The sequence below is a fragment of the Nelumbo lutea genome, chromosome 8 (assembly GCF_056320005.1).
Source record: "Nelumbo lutea isolate HS-2025 chromosome 8, American lotus-T2T, whole genome shotgun sequence".
Taxonomy (NCBI): domain Eukaryota; kingdom Viridiplantae; phylum Streptophyta; class Magnoliopsida; order Proteales; family Nelumbonaceae; genus Nelumbo; species Nelumbo lutea.
The window spans coordinates 55,993,467-56,012,018 of NC_142691.1; the positions used below are offsets into that span (position 1 = coordinate 55,993,467).

General features: G+C 37.3%; 1 protein-coding gene and 1 long non-coding RNA gene across 3 annotated transcripts; one reads left to right on the top strand and one right to left on the bottom strand.

Annotated features, from left to right (window-relative positions):
- The first annotated feature begins 563 nt into the window (after window positions 1-563).
- LOC148844305 (uncharacterized) lies at window positions 564-1,224 on the top strand. Its single transcript, XR_016103847.1, has 2 exons — window positions 564-729; window positions 842-1,224. It is a non-coding gene; the product is annotated as an uncharacterized LOC148844305 (long non-coding RNA).
- A 9,289-nt stretch (window positions 1,225-10,513) lies between these two features.
- LOC148844306 (U-box domain-containing protein 35-like) lies at window positions 10,514-17,994 on the bottom strand. Of its 2 annotated transcripts, none has more exons than XM_088957219.1 (11): window positions 17,436-17,994; window positions 16,072-16,193; window positions 15,667-15,788; window positions 14,511-14,734; window positions 14,297-14,363; window positions 13,840-14,107; window positions 13,642-13,743; window positions 13,108-13,536; window positions 12,077-12,832; window positions 10,939-11,029; window positions 10,514-10,831 (listed from the first exon to the last, which is right to left on the bottom strand). In XM_088957219.1, exons 1-11 carry the CDS (start codon window positions 17,620-17,622, stop codon window positions 10,818-10,820), a joined length of 2,382 nt encoding a protein of 793 aa, XP_088813345.1. In that variant the 5' UTR covers window positions 17,623-17,994; the 3' UTR covers window positions 10,514-10,817. The 2 variants fall into 2 exon arrangements, with proteins under 2 accessions (XP_088813345.1, XP_088813344.1); XM_088957218.1 differs by having other exon boundaries at window positions 14,511-14,737.
- Between the last annotated feature and the right edge of the window lie 558 nt (window positions 17,995-18,552).

Here is an 18,552-nt window from a genome sequence, read left to right on the forward strand (position 1 = left end):
CGTTTGCAAGAACACAAAATGGAGCCGACATAAACCCTCATAACTCAATAACGTGGGACCTTTACACTTATCTTGACCTTCCTAGAGGTTAGTTCGACCCGGAACCAAACCGAGCCCTGAGGTCAGATCCTACTTTGACCGAAATCTTCAATCTAGAGACCCACTTCGACCTGACACCTTCAGCCTAGGGATCTAATTCAACCTGTTGACTTAGCTCATATGCCATAGACCCATCCCGTATAGGCCCATTCGTCTTGGTTATCCATAATCTAGGGTGGATGCTCTACCTTTTTTACGAGGTTGCGTCTACTCGTCTACCTTTTACGTCATAAAGTAGTTTGGAGGTCGGGTAGACATGCCCCAAAGATATGTGCACATGATGAATGGCAAGTTTGTGGTGTATTTCGGCTTCGGTCCAGGCAAAGTTGATGCGCGCATCGTTCGTGCAACATAAATACACGACACGCGTCCTTAAAACGAGTGCGTCACAAAAACGTGCAAGGTGCTTCCTTCTCACCACCCTTTCGCTCATACCTAATTGAACCCACGCTGCACAATGGTTCTCAAACTCGCATACATGGACCAGACCGTCACGTCTCTCTCTCCTCCGCAGTCCCCATCCTCCCTCTCCCTCTCATTTCCATCCAGGGTCAGGGTTCTACCTTTCAATCGGCTAGTGATCAGAGCAGCCGGCGACCGCCGGCAACCTTCGCCCGGATACTGGCCATGGTTCTTCTTCTTCTTCTTCTTCTTTTTAATCATTGGTTTTCCTGTTACATCCCCTGAAAACTAATGTAATCTTTTTTTTTTTAATTGTTCCAAAACCGGTGGAACGGACAAGGTATCAGCCATTACCGGTAATGGCATTCTTAACCATTACCGGTAACGAAGAACAGCAGGTAAGTTTGGTAATTCCCTTCTCTCTTCTTGTTGTCTTCAGCCTCACCAATGACCTGGTCTTATTTTTCCATGTTTGGTGGAGGTGGGTCTTGATGGGTCACTGGGAAGTTAAGAGAATGGGAAACAAACTCCGGAGGAGGTTCGCTGTCATGGAGGGCTGAGTAGCTGCTACTGTTGGGTTGTTGGTCGTAGTTGAGGTAAATAGGAGAGCTAAGAGGGTCAGTTGAATTGCAACTTGTTCCTATTCTAGTTGATGAAGAACAGTGTGTATGAACCTGCGATGAAGCTGGTATGGAGTGAAGGTGGTCGCATCTTTCTTCTCGATTTACCGTTCTTCTGTTTTGTGTCTGCAAATATAATCTCCCTCACAGAGAAAGGGGAAACCAATTTCAATTTTTAATAAGAGAGTTTCTTTTCAGTTTTCACACAAACAAAGGTAACCTGCGATCCTTTCAACAGCCCCTAATACAACAACCCTGATTTAATTGAACCTAAGATTCTTCTCATCAACATTGCCAGAAAGACATCTTCTGTCTTTCAACTTTTGAACTATACTTTTTTTATATAATTTTTAGCAAGTTATTCGTTCAAAACCAAAACTTCAAAAGAAAAAAGTGTTGTGAAAGTTGATATTCATGGATATTTTCTAGCTTATTCTTAAGTCAAAACCAAAACTTCAAAAGTGATGAGTAATGAGAGTCCTAATCTTAAGTCACAATTACAGATAAAAATGGCTTTAGCTAATTCGTGTTTTTCACCAACTACAGTATACAGTATACAATATAGAAATCCACATCGCAATTGAGACTCCATGAAGCAAAAGCAAAACATATTCAACGTTTTCTTAGTTCCATCATGCTCTGTCCTTGAAATGACAAAACATAAGCTTGTTTCTTAGTTCCGCCGTGCTTTGTTTTCTTTCTTTTTTTTTTTTTATCTCAAAATAGAATATTTTCGGACTGATTTAATAAGAATAAACCATTAAGATTTAAGGCTGAAGCAAGAAAACATGATATTTGTTTAAAAAATAAAACAAAGCATGATGGAACTGACCATGGAATATTAAACGGCAAGACATAGCATGAAGAGAGAAGGGAATTACCGGACTTACCTGCTGTTCTTCGTCATCGGTAATGGTTAAGAATGCCATCACTGCTCGTAATGGCTGATACCTTGTCCGTTCCACCGGTTATCGAACAATTAAAAAATAAAAAAGAATACATTAGTTTTCAAGGGATGTAACAGGAAAACCAATGATTTAAAAGAAGAAGAAGAAGAAGAACCATGGCCAGTATCCGGACGAAGGTTGCCGCCGGTCGCCGGTTGCTCTGGTCACTAGCCGGTTGAAAGGTAGAACCCTGACCCTGGATGGGAGTGAGAGGGAGAGGGAGGATGGGGACTGCGGAGGAGAGAGAGACGTGGCGGCTCGGTATGAGCGAGAGGGTGGTGAGAGGGAAGCATCTCGCACGTTTTTATGATGCACACGTTTTAAGGACGCGTGGCACATATTCATGCTGCGCGAGCAATGCCCGCATCAACTCTGCATGGACTCTTAAGGTTGACATGATCCATGGGTAATGTGGGGCTCAGAATGAGACATTCATTAGATTTGCATGGAAATATGTGCTGAAATGATTTATTATCTACCTCTTCTTCTAAAACTCGTTATGATCATCACAAAGAATGCGTTACCATTGTTCTCACGGAGCAGAAATAAATAAATGGTCTTTTTGTGTGAGAACAACACCCAAAGAATGCGTTCTACGAGTATAATTCCTATTAATGAACACGTGTTAATGATTCCCACGTGACAGAAGGGGTATTTGATAGAAAGAAGTCATACTAAACATTTTCGTTTGATAGTGAATTCCTCCAACTTGCTGTTGCAAATCTCAAAGGAAGGAATGACTCCCTTGGTTGCAACGGAACAACGAGTGAATGGTAGAAAGCACTAACAACATTTCCGATCAGGAATGCGTCAATAGGTATGTTGTCTTGTTATTATACTTGGTTTTGTATCATGTGCACTATTTTGAATTCACCTTTTCTCCGGTTAGATTCACTTGAAATCATTTTTGCTTCCACCGCAAAGATGTGTTTTAAACAATCTCTACCCGATGCGATCTGAAATCGTTTTTCTCATATTATTTTGTTTGTATTTATTATATGTTATGTTGAATGAGTGTGGTTTCTTTTTTAATCCCATCGATGGTTATATGTTATGCCGAATGGGTGTGGTTCTACCGATGCCCTACTAGAGTGGTACATCTCTTATTGATTATATGTTTTTGTTATGAAATATTTTGGGTATTTAATAATAGAGTTTTTTTTTTTATATAAGTAGTTACATGAAAATGATTTCATTTGGGTAGATCAATTCATACCCCGTGTTGGTAGCCGACATGTTGAAGTGCGAAAAGAACTAATTGCAAAAAATAGGGATCAATTTGTAGCCATTACTGCTTGTGGATGTTGTTGCATCATGGCATGTTGGGCTTTTGCTTTATTGTTTGTATGTTTTGTTTTGATCTTCAAGTGATCAAGGATTAGGTGGTGACAACATGAAGACATCGCTATGATAGCGACATGTGTTTTTTATGGTTAATTTTAGGCTTAATGTGGGTGGATTTGCAAAACTGATATTAAGAAATAATTTCATTATCCAAACGTTATTTCTGTTCTTGTAGAATAAAAATTCATTCTTGAAGAACAATTTGTCAAACGTATTTGTTACTCCTGAAAATCAAGAAATAAAATTCTTGTTCTGGAACAAGAATTTCTAAAAGAACAAGAACAAGTGGGAACATTGCCAAACAGGGCCTTAGGAGGTTGGTTATGTGTTTATGACTATAAAACCACTTTATCACCTCTTCGTTTCATGGAAGCCCTTTCATGGCCTACAACCCCTTCTTTCTCTTCTTTTTCGGCACCACTGTGAAGGCACTCAAGAAACCATCCCACGTTATGACAACATTCTCAAATGCCTGGTGGTGTGGTAGAAAAAGATGTAACATTTTTACATTACATTTGCACCAATTAATAACATTATTGTAGTGCAACATGTAACGTTAAAACGTTACATAATTGTGGAGCAAATGATGGCAGGTAATGGCAGTAATGGGAGTAATGCGAAATTAAGTTTCAGTTTCTTCTTTCTAAAGCTGTTTTGATGGTAGACGACTATATAAGCCCATTATTTTGGTCCTCTCACTACTCTCTTCTACTCATTTACACCATCTAAAATAGAGAGAAAAAGTGAGAGAAAAGTTATCTTGCAGAGTTAGGACATCAAGGTGGTCGAACGTGGGTTCAGCTTTGAGACAAAAATTATCTTGCCAAAAAACAAAGACAATGGCTAGAGGTAAGTCAAATTTTGTTTTGTATGTTTAGAAACATGTCTTGGGTTTATCGTATCCACTAACAATTGGTATCAGAGCATTGCTTTTGCCTCTGCCTTGTCATGTTAGATTGGCTCACAAATAAAATTATTATAGTTTCGGTGCCTATATATTTTGAATATGGGTTCTTTGATTTTGAATTTCTGGCGCAAAATATACTTGGATTTCTATGAATTTTATGATTGATTTCATAGAAAATTGGTAAAAAAAAAAAGGACCCGCCTAAAGGTAGGAGACGACACCAAATGATGTGGGTCCATATTTTAGGTGCTGATTGTTTTTGACTCCCTGATGAGCTAAACCAAAGACACGTTGCTTGCTTTGGGCATTAAAAAATAAATAAATAAATAAAAGGGTTTGTAGTATGCACCTTGTTTATATGCTAACAACTATATTCTGTGCATGTATAATTTTAATTTGTCATTATGCATGCTACTTTTAGTGCATAAATAATTTTAGTTTTGGGCTACAATATGTTGGTAGTTACCTAAAAATAACACTTTTAGTGTTTAGTTTTATATATGTGCCTAAATTTTGTGAATATGTATGTATAATTTTATTTTATGCATACAATTTTAGTTTGTTATTTCAGCACATAAGCAATTATTTTTGGGCATTTTTTTATTATATTGCTCAAATTAAGTTTATGCATGAATTATGTGATTATTCTCGGTAAATGCTTATCACTTGAGGAATAATAGTTCTTATGCATTAAGTAGAGCCTAGAACACTATAAGAAAATTTGTCTAGTGATCAATATAGTTTTGATTAATTGGAGAGTAGCCATAGTATCTTCAGTTAATAAAAAATTATATATTAAGTTAATATCACATAAATTGTGATTAGTTACACTTGATATAATAAAATTTATCTCACAAGAAATTTTGTTATATCTATATAATTAATTTTGATAAAATACCAGATTATTTTCATAATTTACCCACAGGGATTATGAACTGGAATATAGTTTGGTAGTTTTATCATTGAGAATAGAAAATCAAATTATTTCATAAAGTACTCGAAAAGTAAATAATTTGATATTTCTATTGTAAAGACATATTGATCTATTTGAATAAAAATTTAGCCCATAGGCAATTTTTATGTCATTAGATTTAATTTTGTGCATGTTTTACATTGGTAACACATGCAACTAAGTTTTGAAAGCCTCAAATTCTGACATAAGCGTTTGAACCTTTTATAGTATTTCGACCTACTACTTACTCTGATATGCATCTTGACATTCCTGAACTTCGGGGTGACAACTATAAGATATGGAAGGAAAGAATCCTCCTTCATTTAGGGTGGATGGACATGGATTATGCTATAAGGAAATGCGAACCACCAGCTGTAATTGAACAAAGTACTCCTGTTGAAATTACGCTATATAAGCGATGGGAGAGATCCAATCGGCTTAGCGTAGTGTTTCATCAAGACAAAAATTACTGCTGGTATTCGTGGTTCTGTCGAACAATATGACAAAGTCCGTGACTTGCTGAAAGCCATTGACGATCAATTCGTCACTTCAGAGAAGGCCTTGGCAAGCACCCAAATCATGAAATTCTCTTCTCTCCACCTCACAACTGTTAAGGGTGTGCGTGAGCACATTATGCAAATAAGGGACATAGCAGCTTAACTTAAAAAACTTGAGGTAGATTTATCAGAGTCCTTCCTAGTGCACTTCATTTTGAACACCCTTCCACAACAGTATGGGTCTTTTAAGATCTCTTATAACACACATAAGCATAAATGGTCCATTAATGAATTAATGACCATGTATGTTCAAGAAGAGGAGAGGCTTGTGATGGAATTGGGTGAAAGTGCAATGCTGGCCACGGTCGATGGGAAGAACAAAGCTAACAAATCTCAGGCCACCACTTCTAAGACTAATTAGAAGGGGAAAGGTAAAATACTGCCCCAAACTAATATTAAGAAGGAGAATAAGTATTTCTTCTGCAAAAAGAAGGGACACGTAAAGAAAGACTGTGCCAAGTTCAAGAAGTGGCTTGAGAAGAAAGGTAATCTATCTTCATTTGTTTGTTATGAATCTAATATGGTTAATGTTAATATTAACACCTGGTGGATTGATTTTGGTTCTACAATCCATATTGCAAACTCTTTGCAGGGTATGCAAAACCTAAGGAAGCCAGTGGGAAATGAGCTGAGCATCTTATCAGGCAACAAGATGGGCTCGCATGTAAAGGCTATAGGAACATGCACCCTAACTTTAAGTAGTGGTTTTGTTTTAGTTTAGAAATGACCTTTTATGTACCAAGTTTCTAACAAAACTTGATTTCTATTTCGAGACTTGTGCTGTTTGGTTTTTCCTTTACTTTTAAAGACAACTCTTTTAGTTTATTTTATAAATCAAGTTGTGTTGGAAATGGTATTTTATCTGGTGGTCTTTATCGTATTTGCTTACAAAATGATGCTACTAATAGTTCAATGCATGTTCATACTAGCATTAAGAGGTGTAATATTAATGAGGACTCTTCTATGTTATGGCACCGAAGATTAGGTCACATCTCTATAGATAGAATTAAGAGATTAGTAAATGACGGAGTACTTAGTACTCTTGAATATACTGATTTCGAGACTTGTGTAGACTGCATCAAGGGTAAGCAGACAAACAAGTCCAAGAAGAGTGCCAAAAGGAGTTCAAACATATTAGAAATCTTACATACTGACATATGTTGTCCAAACATGGATGTGCCCGGCTAGAAATATTTCATCACCTTTATCGATGATTACTCACGATACATGTATGTGTATTTGCTTCATAATAAGCATGAAGCAATAGATGCCTTTAAAATCTTCAAGGCTGAAGTAGAGAACCAATCCGGGAAGAAAATATGAATAGTGAGATTTGATAGAGGTGGTGAATATTATGGTAAGTACACTAAGAGTGGACAAGCACCTGGTCCTTTTGCCAAGTTTCTTCAAGAACATGGGATTGTTGCCCAACACACTATGCTGGGATCTCCGGATCATAATGGTATTGCAAAAAGAAGGAACCGAACATTGATGGACATGGTGAGGAGTATGCTTAATAACTCCAATCTTCCTAAATTTTTGCGGGCTGAAGTACTAAAGACGACTGAGTATATATTAAACCGTGTTCCAACCAAGGCTGTCCCAAAAACACCTTTTGAATTATGGAAAGGTTGGAAACCGAGTTTGCGACATATGCGTGTTTGGGGATGTCTGTCTGAGGTAAGAATATATAACCCACAAGAGAAAAAGCTAGACCCAAGGGTGATTAGTGGTTTTTTCATTGGCTATGCTGAAATGTCTAAGGGTTACATATTTTACTGTCCATCTCACACTACTAGGATTGTAGAATCAAGAAGCGCTAAGTTTCTTGAAAATGAAATGATTAGTGGGATCGGTTCAAGGACTTAATTCCTGATCATGATCATACAAAAACTCAATATTCCACGTTTTCAAATAAATTGGTAATAGTTCATAGCACTCCTCAAGTTCAAATAAATGCTGAATAACCAATCGCTGAAGTTCCACAAGTTGTTGAGAATCTTCCAATGAATCAATCAGTTCAGGAATTATCTCAAGTTCCTAAATAAATAGTTGAGCCACAAGCTTCTTAGGGAGAAGATGGTCTAACATTAAGATGATCTACTCGTGAAAAGAAATCAACAGTTCCTAGTGATTATATAGTGTATCTACAAGAATATGACATTGGAGCCGAAAATGATCCTGAAACATTTTCACAAGCCATGAATTGCAAAGAGTCTGATTCGTGGGATGATGCTATGAGGGAAGAAATGAATTCCACGAAGAGCAATGGAGTCTGGAATCTTGTAGAGTTGCCTAATGGAGCGAATGCCATTGGCTGTAAATGGGTCTTTAAGACCAAAAGAGATTCATTAGGCAATATTGAGAGATACAAAGCGAGACTCGTTGCTAAGGGGTTCACTCAGAAAGAAGGAATCGGTTACACAGAGACCTTTTCTCCTGTATCTAAGAAGGATTCTCTTCATATTATTTTGGCATTAGTTGCACATTTTGACCTTGAGTTGCATCAAATGGATGTGAAAACAACATTTCTTAACGGTGATCTAGAAGAGGAGGTTTACATGAAAAAACTTGAAGGTTTTTCTTCTAGTGATGGCGAGCATTTGGTTTGTAAGCTTAAGAAATCCATATACGATTTAAAACAAGCTTCCCGTTAGTGGTATTTCAAATTCCATGAAGTAATTTCTTCATTCGGTTTTGTTGAAAACCCCATGGATCAATGTATATACCAGAAGGTCAGTGGGAGTAAAATTTGTTTTCTCGTTTTATATGTGGATGATATTTTGCTTGCAACTAATGACAAGGGTATGTTGCATGAGGTGAAACAATTCCTCTCTAAAAACTTTGATATGAAAGATTTGGGTGAGGCATCTAAGAAAGTCATGAGGTATCTCCAAGGAACTAAAAACTACATGCTTATGTATAGACAGATGGACAACTTGGATGTGATTGACTATTCTGATGCACACTTTGCCGGCTGTGTTGATTCTTGTAAATCAATGTCTAGGTATATTTTTATTATGGCCGGTGGAGCTGTCTCATGGAGAAGTGTTAAGCAAATTTTGACTGCCATTTCTATAATGGAAGCTGAGTTCGTCTCCTATTTTGATGCTACTTCGCATGGTGTATGGCTTAAGAGTTTCATTTCTGGGCTTAAAATAGTGGATTCTATTTCTAGGCCTTTAAGGATTTTCTGCGACAACTCAGCTGCTGTATTTTTGGCTAAGAATAATAAGAGTGGGAGTCGAAGCAAATATACCGACATTAAGTACTTAGCCATTAGAGAACATGTTAAAGAAAAAAAAGTGGTCATTGAGCATGTTAGCAGTGAGTTGATGATTGCTGATCCTTTGACTAAGGGCATGCCACCATTGAAATTCAAAGATCGTGTAGAAAGAATGGGACTTGTTTCTACTTTGTAACTGTATATATACATTCAGATTATTGATGAAACTCTTATATATGTTCAGATGTTTTCTCATATTTGTGTGCACTTTAAATTATTTGAGAAAATGTACTTTATTCTGCACCTAGAATAAACATAAGGTTTATTCATTAAGTGTTGTTACCACATGAAACTTGAGAAGTAAAATGCATTGTAATACATAGTTGATATTACTCGCATCTAGAGGACCTATCACTATGATTCGTGTATTTTGTTTTCTCATGAAGGTTATTAGTTAACATTTGCACCAACTGGGAGAATGTAACGTTTTTACATTACATTTGCACCAATTAATAACATTATCGTAGTGCAACATGTAACGTGAAAACATTACATAATTATGGCAGGTAATGGCAGTAATGGGAGTAATGCGAAAAAAAGTTTCAGTTTTTTCCTTCTAAAGCTGTTTTGATGGTAGACGACTATATAAGCCCATTATTTTGGTCCTCTCACTACTCTATTCTGCTCACTTACACCATCTAAAATAAAGAGAAAAAGTGAGAGAAAAGTTATCTTACTGAGTTGGGACATCAAGGTGGCAGGACGTGGGTTCAGCTTTGAAACAAAAATTATCTTGCCAAGCAACAAAGACAATGGCTGGAGGTAAGTCAAATTTTGTTTTGCATGTTTAGAAACATGTCTTGGGTTTATCGCATCCACTAACAAAAGAACCCCACAAGGACTCATCACATAGTGAAGCCATGGAAAACTTAAGAGAGAAGGAAGAGAACCTGCTCTTATACGGTGATACCATGACAATACTAATACGAAACAGACCATATTATATTTTCTTAGGCCTTTTTTTTTTGTCATTTTTGGGGTGAGATATTGAAGCTGTTACTATTTTATTTTATTTTTTATTTTTTGTCATATGCTCAATTTGTATAGCATTTGATGGAAAAGATAATTTTATAAATGCATAGAATGGTTCACGCAAGTTCCCATTGAGCTTAGAAGTGTGGACAAGCATAAGCCCACCTCTACCTTGTGCTGAAATTTAATCAATTATAGTAGAGGCCAGAAGGATCCAATACTAGACCATTTAATCAAACAGGTTTCGCTATCATCTTAAAGGACCATTCAACTTAAAAGCTTAAACTGTTGGGTGAGGTCCCCGAATAGGTTTGCATACTTTAACAATGGATAGGTTCTTGTAAGAAGGCAGATGTTAGGCACTAGGTATTAGCAATTTTTATATTTATCTTATCACCAAATGAATTACTCTCACCAAAAAACAATATAATTTCCAAATGGTGATGCTTTAAATTTATATGAAAAAAGCAAACAAAAGGGAAAATATGATAAGGTTAGCAGATGCACCCACTCACGATGGATTTTGGTGCCTTCTTGCTCGCACACCCATAATTGTGAGACCTTTTAAAGTTTATAAACAGACCGCATATGCTCAATTTATAACCTCTAACTTGAGCACACTCACCTTATTACTTATCAGTAGCTAAGAATATACAGAATTACTAAAAACTAGGTGCTTTTTACAATTGTACAGATACTGAAAAACTCAATTTTTGGCTCCCTCACTGACTTCACTCTTCAATTCCTGTGGACCAAAAGAGGGGTGTGAGTTTCTGTGAACCTTAAAAAAATTTAACCTGCTATGTTATTGAAAGAAATTAAATTTTTATCATATATTTTCTCACTCCATACTTGATCGTCTCCCTGTTATAGATGATGTACTTGAGCGGCTCCTTGAGCTTTCATATCCAGAGTGAACGAGAAGAGGATCACTCATGATATCCTGTAGAAAATTTCACAGCAATTTGTTGAGTATTTCAGGTTGTCTGTTCAACTGAGTCGCAGAGTCCGACAGAGGTACTTAAAAGTTAAACATATGTTAAATCTAAGATTTCTTGTTGTTTAACAATTTCTTCCAATCTTTGACAAGAGGAGATGTAAGTCTTAATCATCATATGGATATGGCAACAGATACATCTAAAAATATGGAAAGTGTTGGGTGGTTTCTGAGATGCCTAGAAACAGATTTTGATACTGTGATATGGGGTCCAAAATATAACTCCATTTTTAAATCTAGGACAAAGATACAGACATAGATACCAGTATTCCACTTTAAATTTTATAAACTGTTTGTCTTTTTCAATATTTATAATAAATGTGAAATTTATCATGGTAAAATCTGCTAAAATCAATATTTCTATGAAAAAAAATAAAAATTTTAAATTATTTTTGGGTATTTGGGTATGAAAGGATTAGGGGTGTCAATTGAACTGGCCTTCCAATCCAATGTGAATCCGTTACAAATGGATCAGGTCAAATTCAATACAATGAATATTTTGGACCATTTTGGATTGATCCAATTCAATGTCCGGGTCATCTAATATGTTCAAATTTAATTTGTTTTAATTTAGATTAATTCTATCCAAAACCTGGTCCAGTGACACTTATATTCTAATCTTTTATTAGTGGACCAGATATTGGCTCAATCCAGCCCAACCCAATATAAATATATTACGGATGGACCAGATCAAACCCAATTCAATAAAAACTTTGGACCATTAAGTCTGGACTGATCCAATTCAATGTCTTGTTAGTGCATCCAATCCGTCCAAATTGATTTTGGTTTGGTATCAAGGTGAAAATCACGTAGATAACCTATTTCTACTAAAATATATAAATATATTTTTACCCCGGGTTATTAGAATCTGTTGGTACAGTTTACAAAAGCTATTTGTAGAATTCTGACGCTAATTAAACTGGTGCATGCACAATTAGAAGCAAAATTCCAGCTTCCGAATTTGCTTTATCTAAGTAAGCATTTTGAACATACCTGCGTCATTGAAATTTGACTGTGGTTAGGGGAGGGGCATGCACTACCCAGGACGAGGCTAGGCATGTTTTCCTCAGCAAGGTTTCTTAGTCTGTTGAGCTCTGGCAAGACTTCAGTTCCCAGATCTGGTCGATCCTTCCGTCTCAGCTCTGCACACCTCAGTGAGAGCTTTGCAAAGATCAGGGCCTCCTCAACTGGCCAGTCAGGCACAGCAGGGTCCAACATTTCAGTGAATGTTCCCATCTCAATAGCACGTTCGACGTGGTGTGTGAGGCCCATTGGTGGCTTCGCCGTTATTATTTGCAGAAGCATGACTCCCAGAGAATAGATATCAGATTTGATGCCAAGCATTCCGGTCTGTTGGTATTCTGGGTCTATGTAGCAGAAAGTTCCTGCAGTTGATGTCATGCGATACTGGGTGACATTGTCAGCAATGTTTGGGGGGACGAGCCTGGCGAGACCCACATCACTAATCTTACTGACGTAGTTCCTGTCTAGCAAGATGTTGGCTGGCTTGAGGTCACGGTGCACCAGTGGCTCTGGTTTGGTTTGGTGGAGAAAGAGCAGGCCAGTAGCAATCTCTGCTGCAATTCGAAACCTCACCTGCCATGACAGAACTGGGGTGTTCCCTTTGCGAAAGAGGCGGTCTTCTAGGCTTCCATTCGCCATGTATTCATAGACCAGGCAGCCATACTCAGGGCAGGCTCCAAGGAGGAGAACCATGTTAGGATGCCGGATGCAACTCAATATTTCAACCTGCAATTAAACAGTTTCCAAGGAAAAACATTCAGGTCGCTTGAGAAAGGATTTATTTGTGGGTGTTGATTGTATTCCTTGAAGATCTCATGTAAGAGTATGACAGTGGGGTAACAAATTAATACTTTGTTTCCACTGCAACTTTGAGATCTTTTCAGGTCATTAACCAGATCTTGTGATCAAGGCATTTTTCCCTGAAAAGTATCTGAAAGTACTAATTCTTCATGCAGGAGGAATAGAAAGGCAAGATTTTTTTTAATGTCTGTAGTCTGTACCTCCTGCTGAAACTGTGACCTTCCTTGAGCTGCATCTGGGCGTAGAACCTTAATTGCAACTGCGGTATGATCCAGATAAGATTTATATACTGGTCCATAACCCCCTTCCCCAATTTTACGGTTTTCAGCAAAGTACTCAGTTGCAGCTTCGATCTCCTCAATTGTGTATTTCCTGTACCTGATGTCGCCTTGTGACATAGATTCCACAACCTTCTTCCTCTCCTCTGTTTCTTTGAGGGCCTTCATTTCTGCATTTATTCTCTTTTGGGCTTCCAGCTCTGCAATCCTCTGAGCTGCTTCAGCTGCCTCAATGGCCGCCTTGCACTTAGCCTTTTCCCTCTCTGCAATTGCCAGTGCAGCTTCCTCAGCCATGCGTGCCTCTTCTAGTCTTTGTTCTTCCTCCATTTTCCAGCGGTGGAGCTCCCTTGCCTGTTTGATGAACATCCATTTACCCTTGTTAGAACATCAAAGTGAACTGGGGGGATTTCTGGAACAAAAAAAAAATCAAAATCAAAATGCAAAGCCTCTCAGCACCTTCTGTTTTGCAGTAAGTGCTTCTTTGCAAGCTGTACTATACATGTCCATTGTTTGCTTGAGCTCTAGCTTCAGTCTCCTCATCTCAGCTTCTACATCTTCCTGTAAACTCCAACTCAAAATGTTGAGATATTCTGTCACTGTCATGGATGGAAAGTACTTTGTGCTTGCATGAGCTGTGTGTACTTATGTTCTTACCATACTCTGTGATGGCCATGAAGATGAACTATCCTGGGATATTGAAGAAAACCCCATAGATTGCATTGATTCGAAACTTCGGCCGTCTACATCTGATGCATTTGAAAGCCGTGGGGTCCGGACAGATTCCATATGATCATATAATGAAGGAGCGAAGGCGCGATCTACGCTTGGTCTGCCGGAGCTTACAAACGATATGTCGGAATCTGGCATGGGGAGCTCTCCATAAGATCTTCCATTCGGAGCTTTTCTGCAGGTGAATGGGGATCTGGTTCAAGTAGTAATAAGTGTGTTAGTTGTTTCAGAAATGCATTGAGTTTCCATATTATCATAGCAAAGTTGAGTTCTCAGTGAGAACTGAGAACCAGCAGCTGCAAGGAATCTTTTATGGCCGACAAGCATCACTAAGCTTTTCATTTCCTTCTCTTCCGATGGTCTAATGAGAACAACGGCTTACCTGAAGTTCTCTAAGTCTTCATGTAGGCTCATTCGTGGGGGATCGAATGCCATATTATTAACAGGACCTGCTAGTAGAGGATCCAAGTAATTTGATTAACTGTAGTGAAGAAGAAGAAGAAGAAGAAGAAGAAGAAGAAGAAGAAGAAGAAGAGGGAGGAGGAGGAGGAGGAGGAGGGAAGGCATGAGAATTGATATGATTTATAAAAACAAACCTCTTGTTGAATTACTGTGCTGTGAGAAGGGTTGCTCAGGTGCTGGGTCAGGTTTGATGCTGTTTTGATTCTGCATTTGTAGTTGGGCTCGGAGTGGAGAGATGGTTGGTGCTGGACGAGAGGCTGATCTAACAGATGAAATCTTGCCTTTGGAGATGACATACACAGTGCAGAAATCTGGTGCACCTTTTGACACACTTGTAGGAACATCCGCACTCCTAAATCTTCTGTGAGAAAAGGTTTTAAAAGTTAAAGGAAATCTGAAGATGAAGTAGATAATTTCTCATACTTTGTTTTACTGTATCACCAAGCAATGTCCCCTAAAGGAAATGAAGTTTTGAATTTTTGCTGAAATTCCAAAGGAATTAACCGCGTTGCTTCAATATTCATCTCATGCCTAACTCAATTCAATTTTCTATCTTAGTCTTAGTTCAGTTTGTTTGAAGTATGGGAATGCAAATGAGAATGGAGATAGGAGAGGGGGGGGGGGGGGGGGGTTATTTGTTCTGGAGTGTTGTAGGAAGCAAGATGATGCGGTCTCCACAATATATGAGAGAGAGAGAGAGAGAGTTGAGGTAGGAGAAAGGTGGTATCAATTTTACATCAGTTTCTGGCATGCAAAATTTGCATTGCAGTGAGTTCAAAGGAGACAAAATGCAAATCTTGTATCATCGGTTAGGAATGCAAATCATGATTATAAGCAAATGGATACAAAACTGAACCAGGTGCAAAATTCGTATACAGATCAGATTTGCACTGCAAACAAAAAGAGCCTTATCTTAAGGGAAAATCTATGATGTGGAAAAGATATGGTATAGGAAAAGTTTTGACCAGTCAAAATCCATTCATGAATTTTGATAAATAACACCTGATTGGCTATTATGATAATAGTTGATTTATCAGAAGTTTTTCAGATATCATATATTTTCCCTATCATAGTCGAACCCACTAATATATTATAATCCTTCGGTCTCTACTGATCTTTTGTTAAGCTTGGCTGAATACTTTTAGCCAAAAAATATAATAATTTAAAAGTGATATCGTTTTGAAGCACTAATAATTTAATAGTGGATATCGCTTTAAATAGAGCGGATTAAAAAAAAAAAAAAACAGAATTGTTAGGATACCTTATAATATGTTACAGATAAGAGGTTACCTTAAAAAGGAATTCCTTGATGAGGCACCAACGACCAAATTCTCAATTGAGTAATTTGTGACATACTCGATCAAAGCTTTTGCTACATCTGAATCTTCAATTACAACGTCCTTACATTGTATCTGGTGAAATATGTTGCATGCATGCAGTAATATAAACAATTAGTATATAAAACGATTAATGCCTAGTGCATATATATCTGTGGATTCATGCAATGTCTTGAGAAATGTTTTCATCAAAACCGGAACAGACAGTCTTGTTTTTGATCCACATGTTGGACCAAATAAACCTGAGCTAGCCCAACATTCAATGAAAACACTCCGGTCCGGTTTTGGAGGCTGGACCAGAAGCACTTAAACTGGTAAAAACATCAATCATCAGAATTAATGGAGAATTGGAACCCACATCTTTTCGTGTACAAAAGCAACGAAAGGGAAGGAACAATTCCTTGGTTTGGCTATCTTGTTCTCGTCGATATGCCGATGCAACATCCTCTCTGACATCTGTTATGGAGACATGGCTACCCACTGCAACCATAAGAGGTTGATCAATTAGAAAACTAAAGAGCATGGCCATTCACTAAGAATCCTTTCTCTAAAATTTAAACTCATAACGTTTTGGATTTGATTGGATATATTGAAGTTGGGTTGACATTTAATCAACAAAAACACTGATTCAAGTGTGCAACCCACGACCCAGTGCCGGCCAGGTCAATGATAGGTTGAAAACATTACATGAAAATGAGTATTAATACTCCCAAAAAATAAATAAATAAATAAGAGATTTCAAATAAAATCTGCGATATGTTATCTTCCTAAAATAATAAATACTAAATTTCTTCACTGTAATTTTTAAAAATTCGCATTTGCGCCCTACAAACAGTTCACAGCACATCCCAACCGTCTATTAAAAACATCTCCCATATATTCGAACTCAAATTTCAACTGCCATTATGAGTAAATGATCAGCTAGCTACTTATTAGAAAAAGAAAAAAGAACATTGAACACTATAACAACAACAACAACAACAACAACAACAACAACAATAATAATAATAATAATAATAATAATAATAATAATAATAATAATAATAATAATAATAATAAATGGAAGAAGGGTATTGCCTCTTTTAAAGGCAATATTTGCACCACTTACCCAACTTAGAGGATACATCATACATGCAAAATAACTATATAAAATATAAATAAAACGAATATCATATCTCTTCATTTGCACTATTTTATACCATTTTGCACTGCACTTGCCTTTCTGTATGTAAATATAAAGCAGGCTCTGGACCTCTTTGTTGTTGTAGCAGTAATTAGGGGTGTCAATTGGACTGGATTTGGTCCAATCCGATGCAGTCCAATGTGAGTCTATTATAAATGGACCAGGTCCAATTCAATCCAATGATTGTTTTGGACCGGTCCAATTCAATGTCTGGACCATCTAATCTAATTCAATTTCATTTTGATTTAGATTGATTTCAATCCAAACCCAGTCCATTGACACATATATTCTTATCTTATATCAATGAACCAGATATTGGTTTAATCCAATCCAATTCGATATAAATCTATTATGAACAGACCAGGTCCAATCCAATCTAATAAATATTTTAGAACGGATTAATCCAATCCAATATCTCTTATTAGTCCGTCTAATCCATCCAAATTAACTTTGAACTGTAGAGGGTCCAATCCAAAATCGATCGATTGACACCCTTAACACTAACACATCAACAAATTTAGAGAGAGAAAGAGAGTTACTTGGATTAGGAATGGATGATGCCTTTTGGTTGACATGGATTAGAATTACAGTTTGGCCTTTGCCGAGAATATGTTCAACAGCCCATTTCAAAGCATATTGGCTCCCTTTGTCCTTGTCAATTGCCACTGCTACTAACCCACGTGCCTCATTATCCCTCTTATCTGAATTCCCCTTAGATAGCCACATTGCTTGCTTTCTGGAAGCTAAGAGAGATAATCAATCTGTATTCCAGATGCAAGATCTCCTTCTTCTTTAGAGAGATGGATGACCAATCACAAATCCTTCTATTACAAACATACCTAAATGCTGAAAATACTTACAGAAAAAAAATAAAGAATAAAAAGAAAGGAGAGAGAGAGAAAGAGATGAAGAAGAGAGAATATATTTTATTTTCTTCTGATCTTTTTCAACACTCCACCAGCTCAACCTTTCTCTAAAGGTTCCAGAGAGACTTTTGATAATCTTTTCTCTCGAACCTCTAGAGCTATGCCCAATAGAAGAAGAAAGGGAATTTATTGCTCAAATCGGTTTTTAATTCAGTTTTGAATTCTTCTGTTCACCTCTTCTCTCTCTATCGTCTCTAAAATAGGGTGTTGTTGTTCCTTCCAAATACATGCCACACAAACAACGTATGATTTCCCTCTTATTTAGGCATCCCGCTCTTTAAGTTGACCGTTGACTAAGTAAAGGCCCTTGGCGGGAAAGGAAACTTTTCGCTTCTATGGACTATCCATGCCTCTCCACCCTTACACGTTACAACTCGTAAGAAGCCATCTTACACTGGGACATTTCCCTATAAATCGTAATAGGAGATATTCTCAATGTACAGCTGTAGTGAGGCCTGAGTAGGGTTCTTGTGGATATATAGGAGGCCATGAAAAACTTATTTTGAATCATTATGATATTTTAATTTTAGGGTCATTGCTGAACCCACCCCTATGCCCCCGTGAATTTTAAGACCGTCCATGAAACTTCCCGTATAATTGAAATCATCTCCCCTGAACTTTCTTATACAGTTGCAAGTACACCCCTTTTGAATTCTCTTAAAAGAAGTATGAAAAAGTTTAAAATACCCATGCATTTACTATTGAAGCTGGTTTCTGGTTTCTGTAGAAA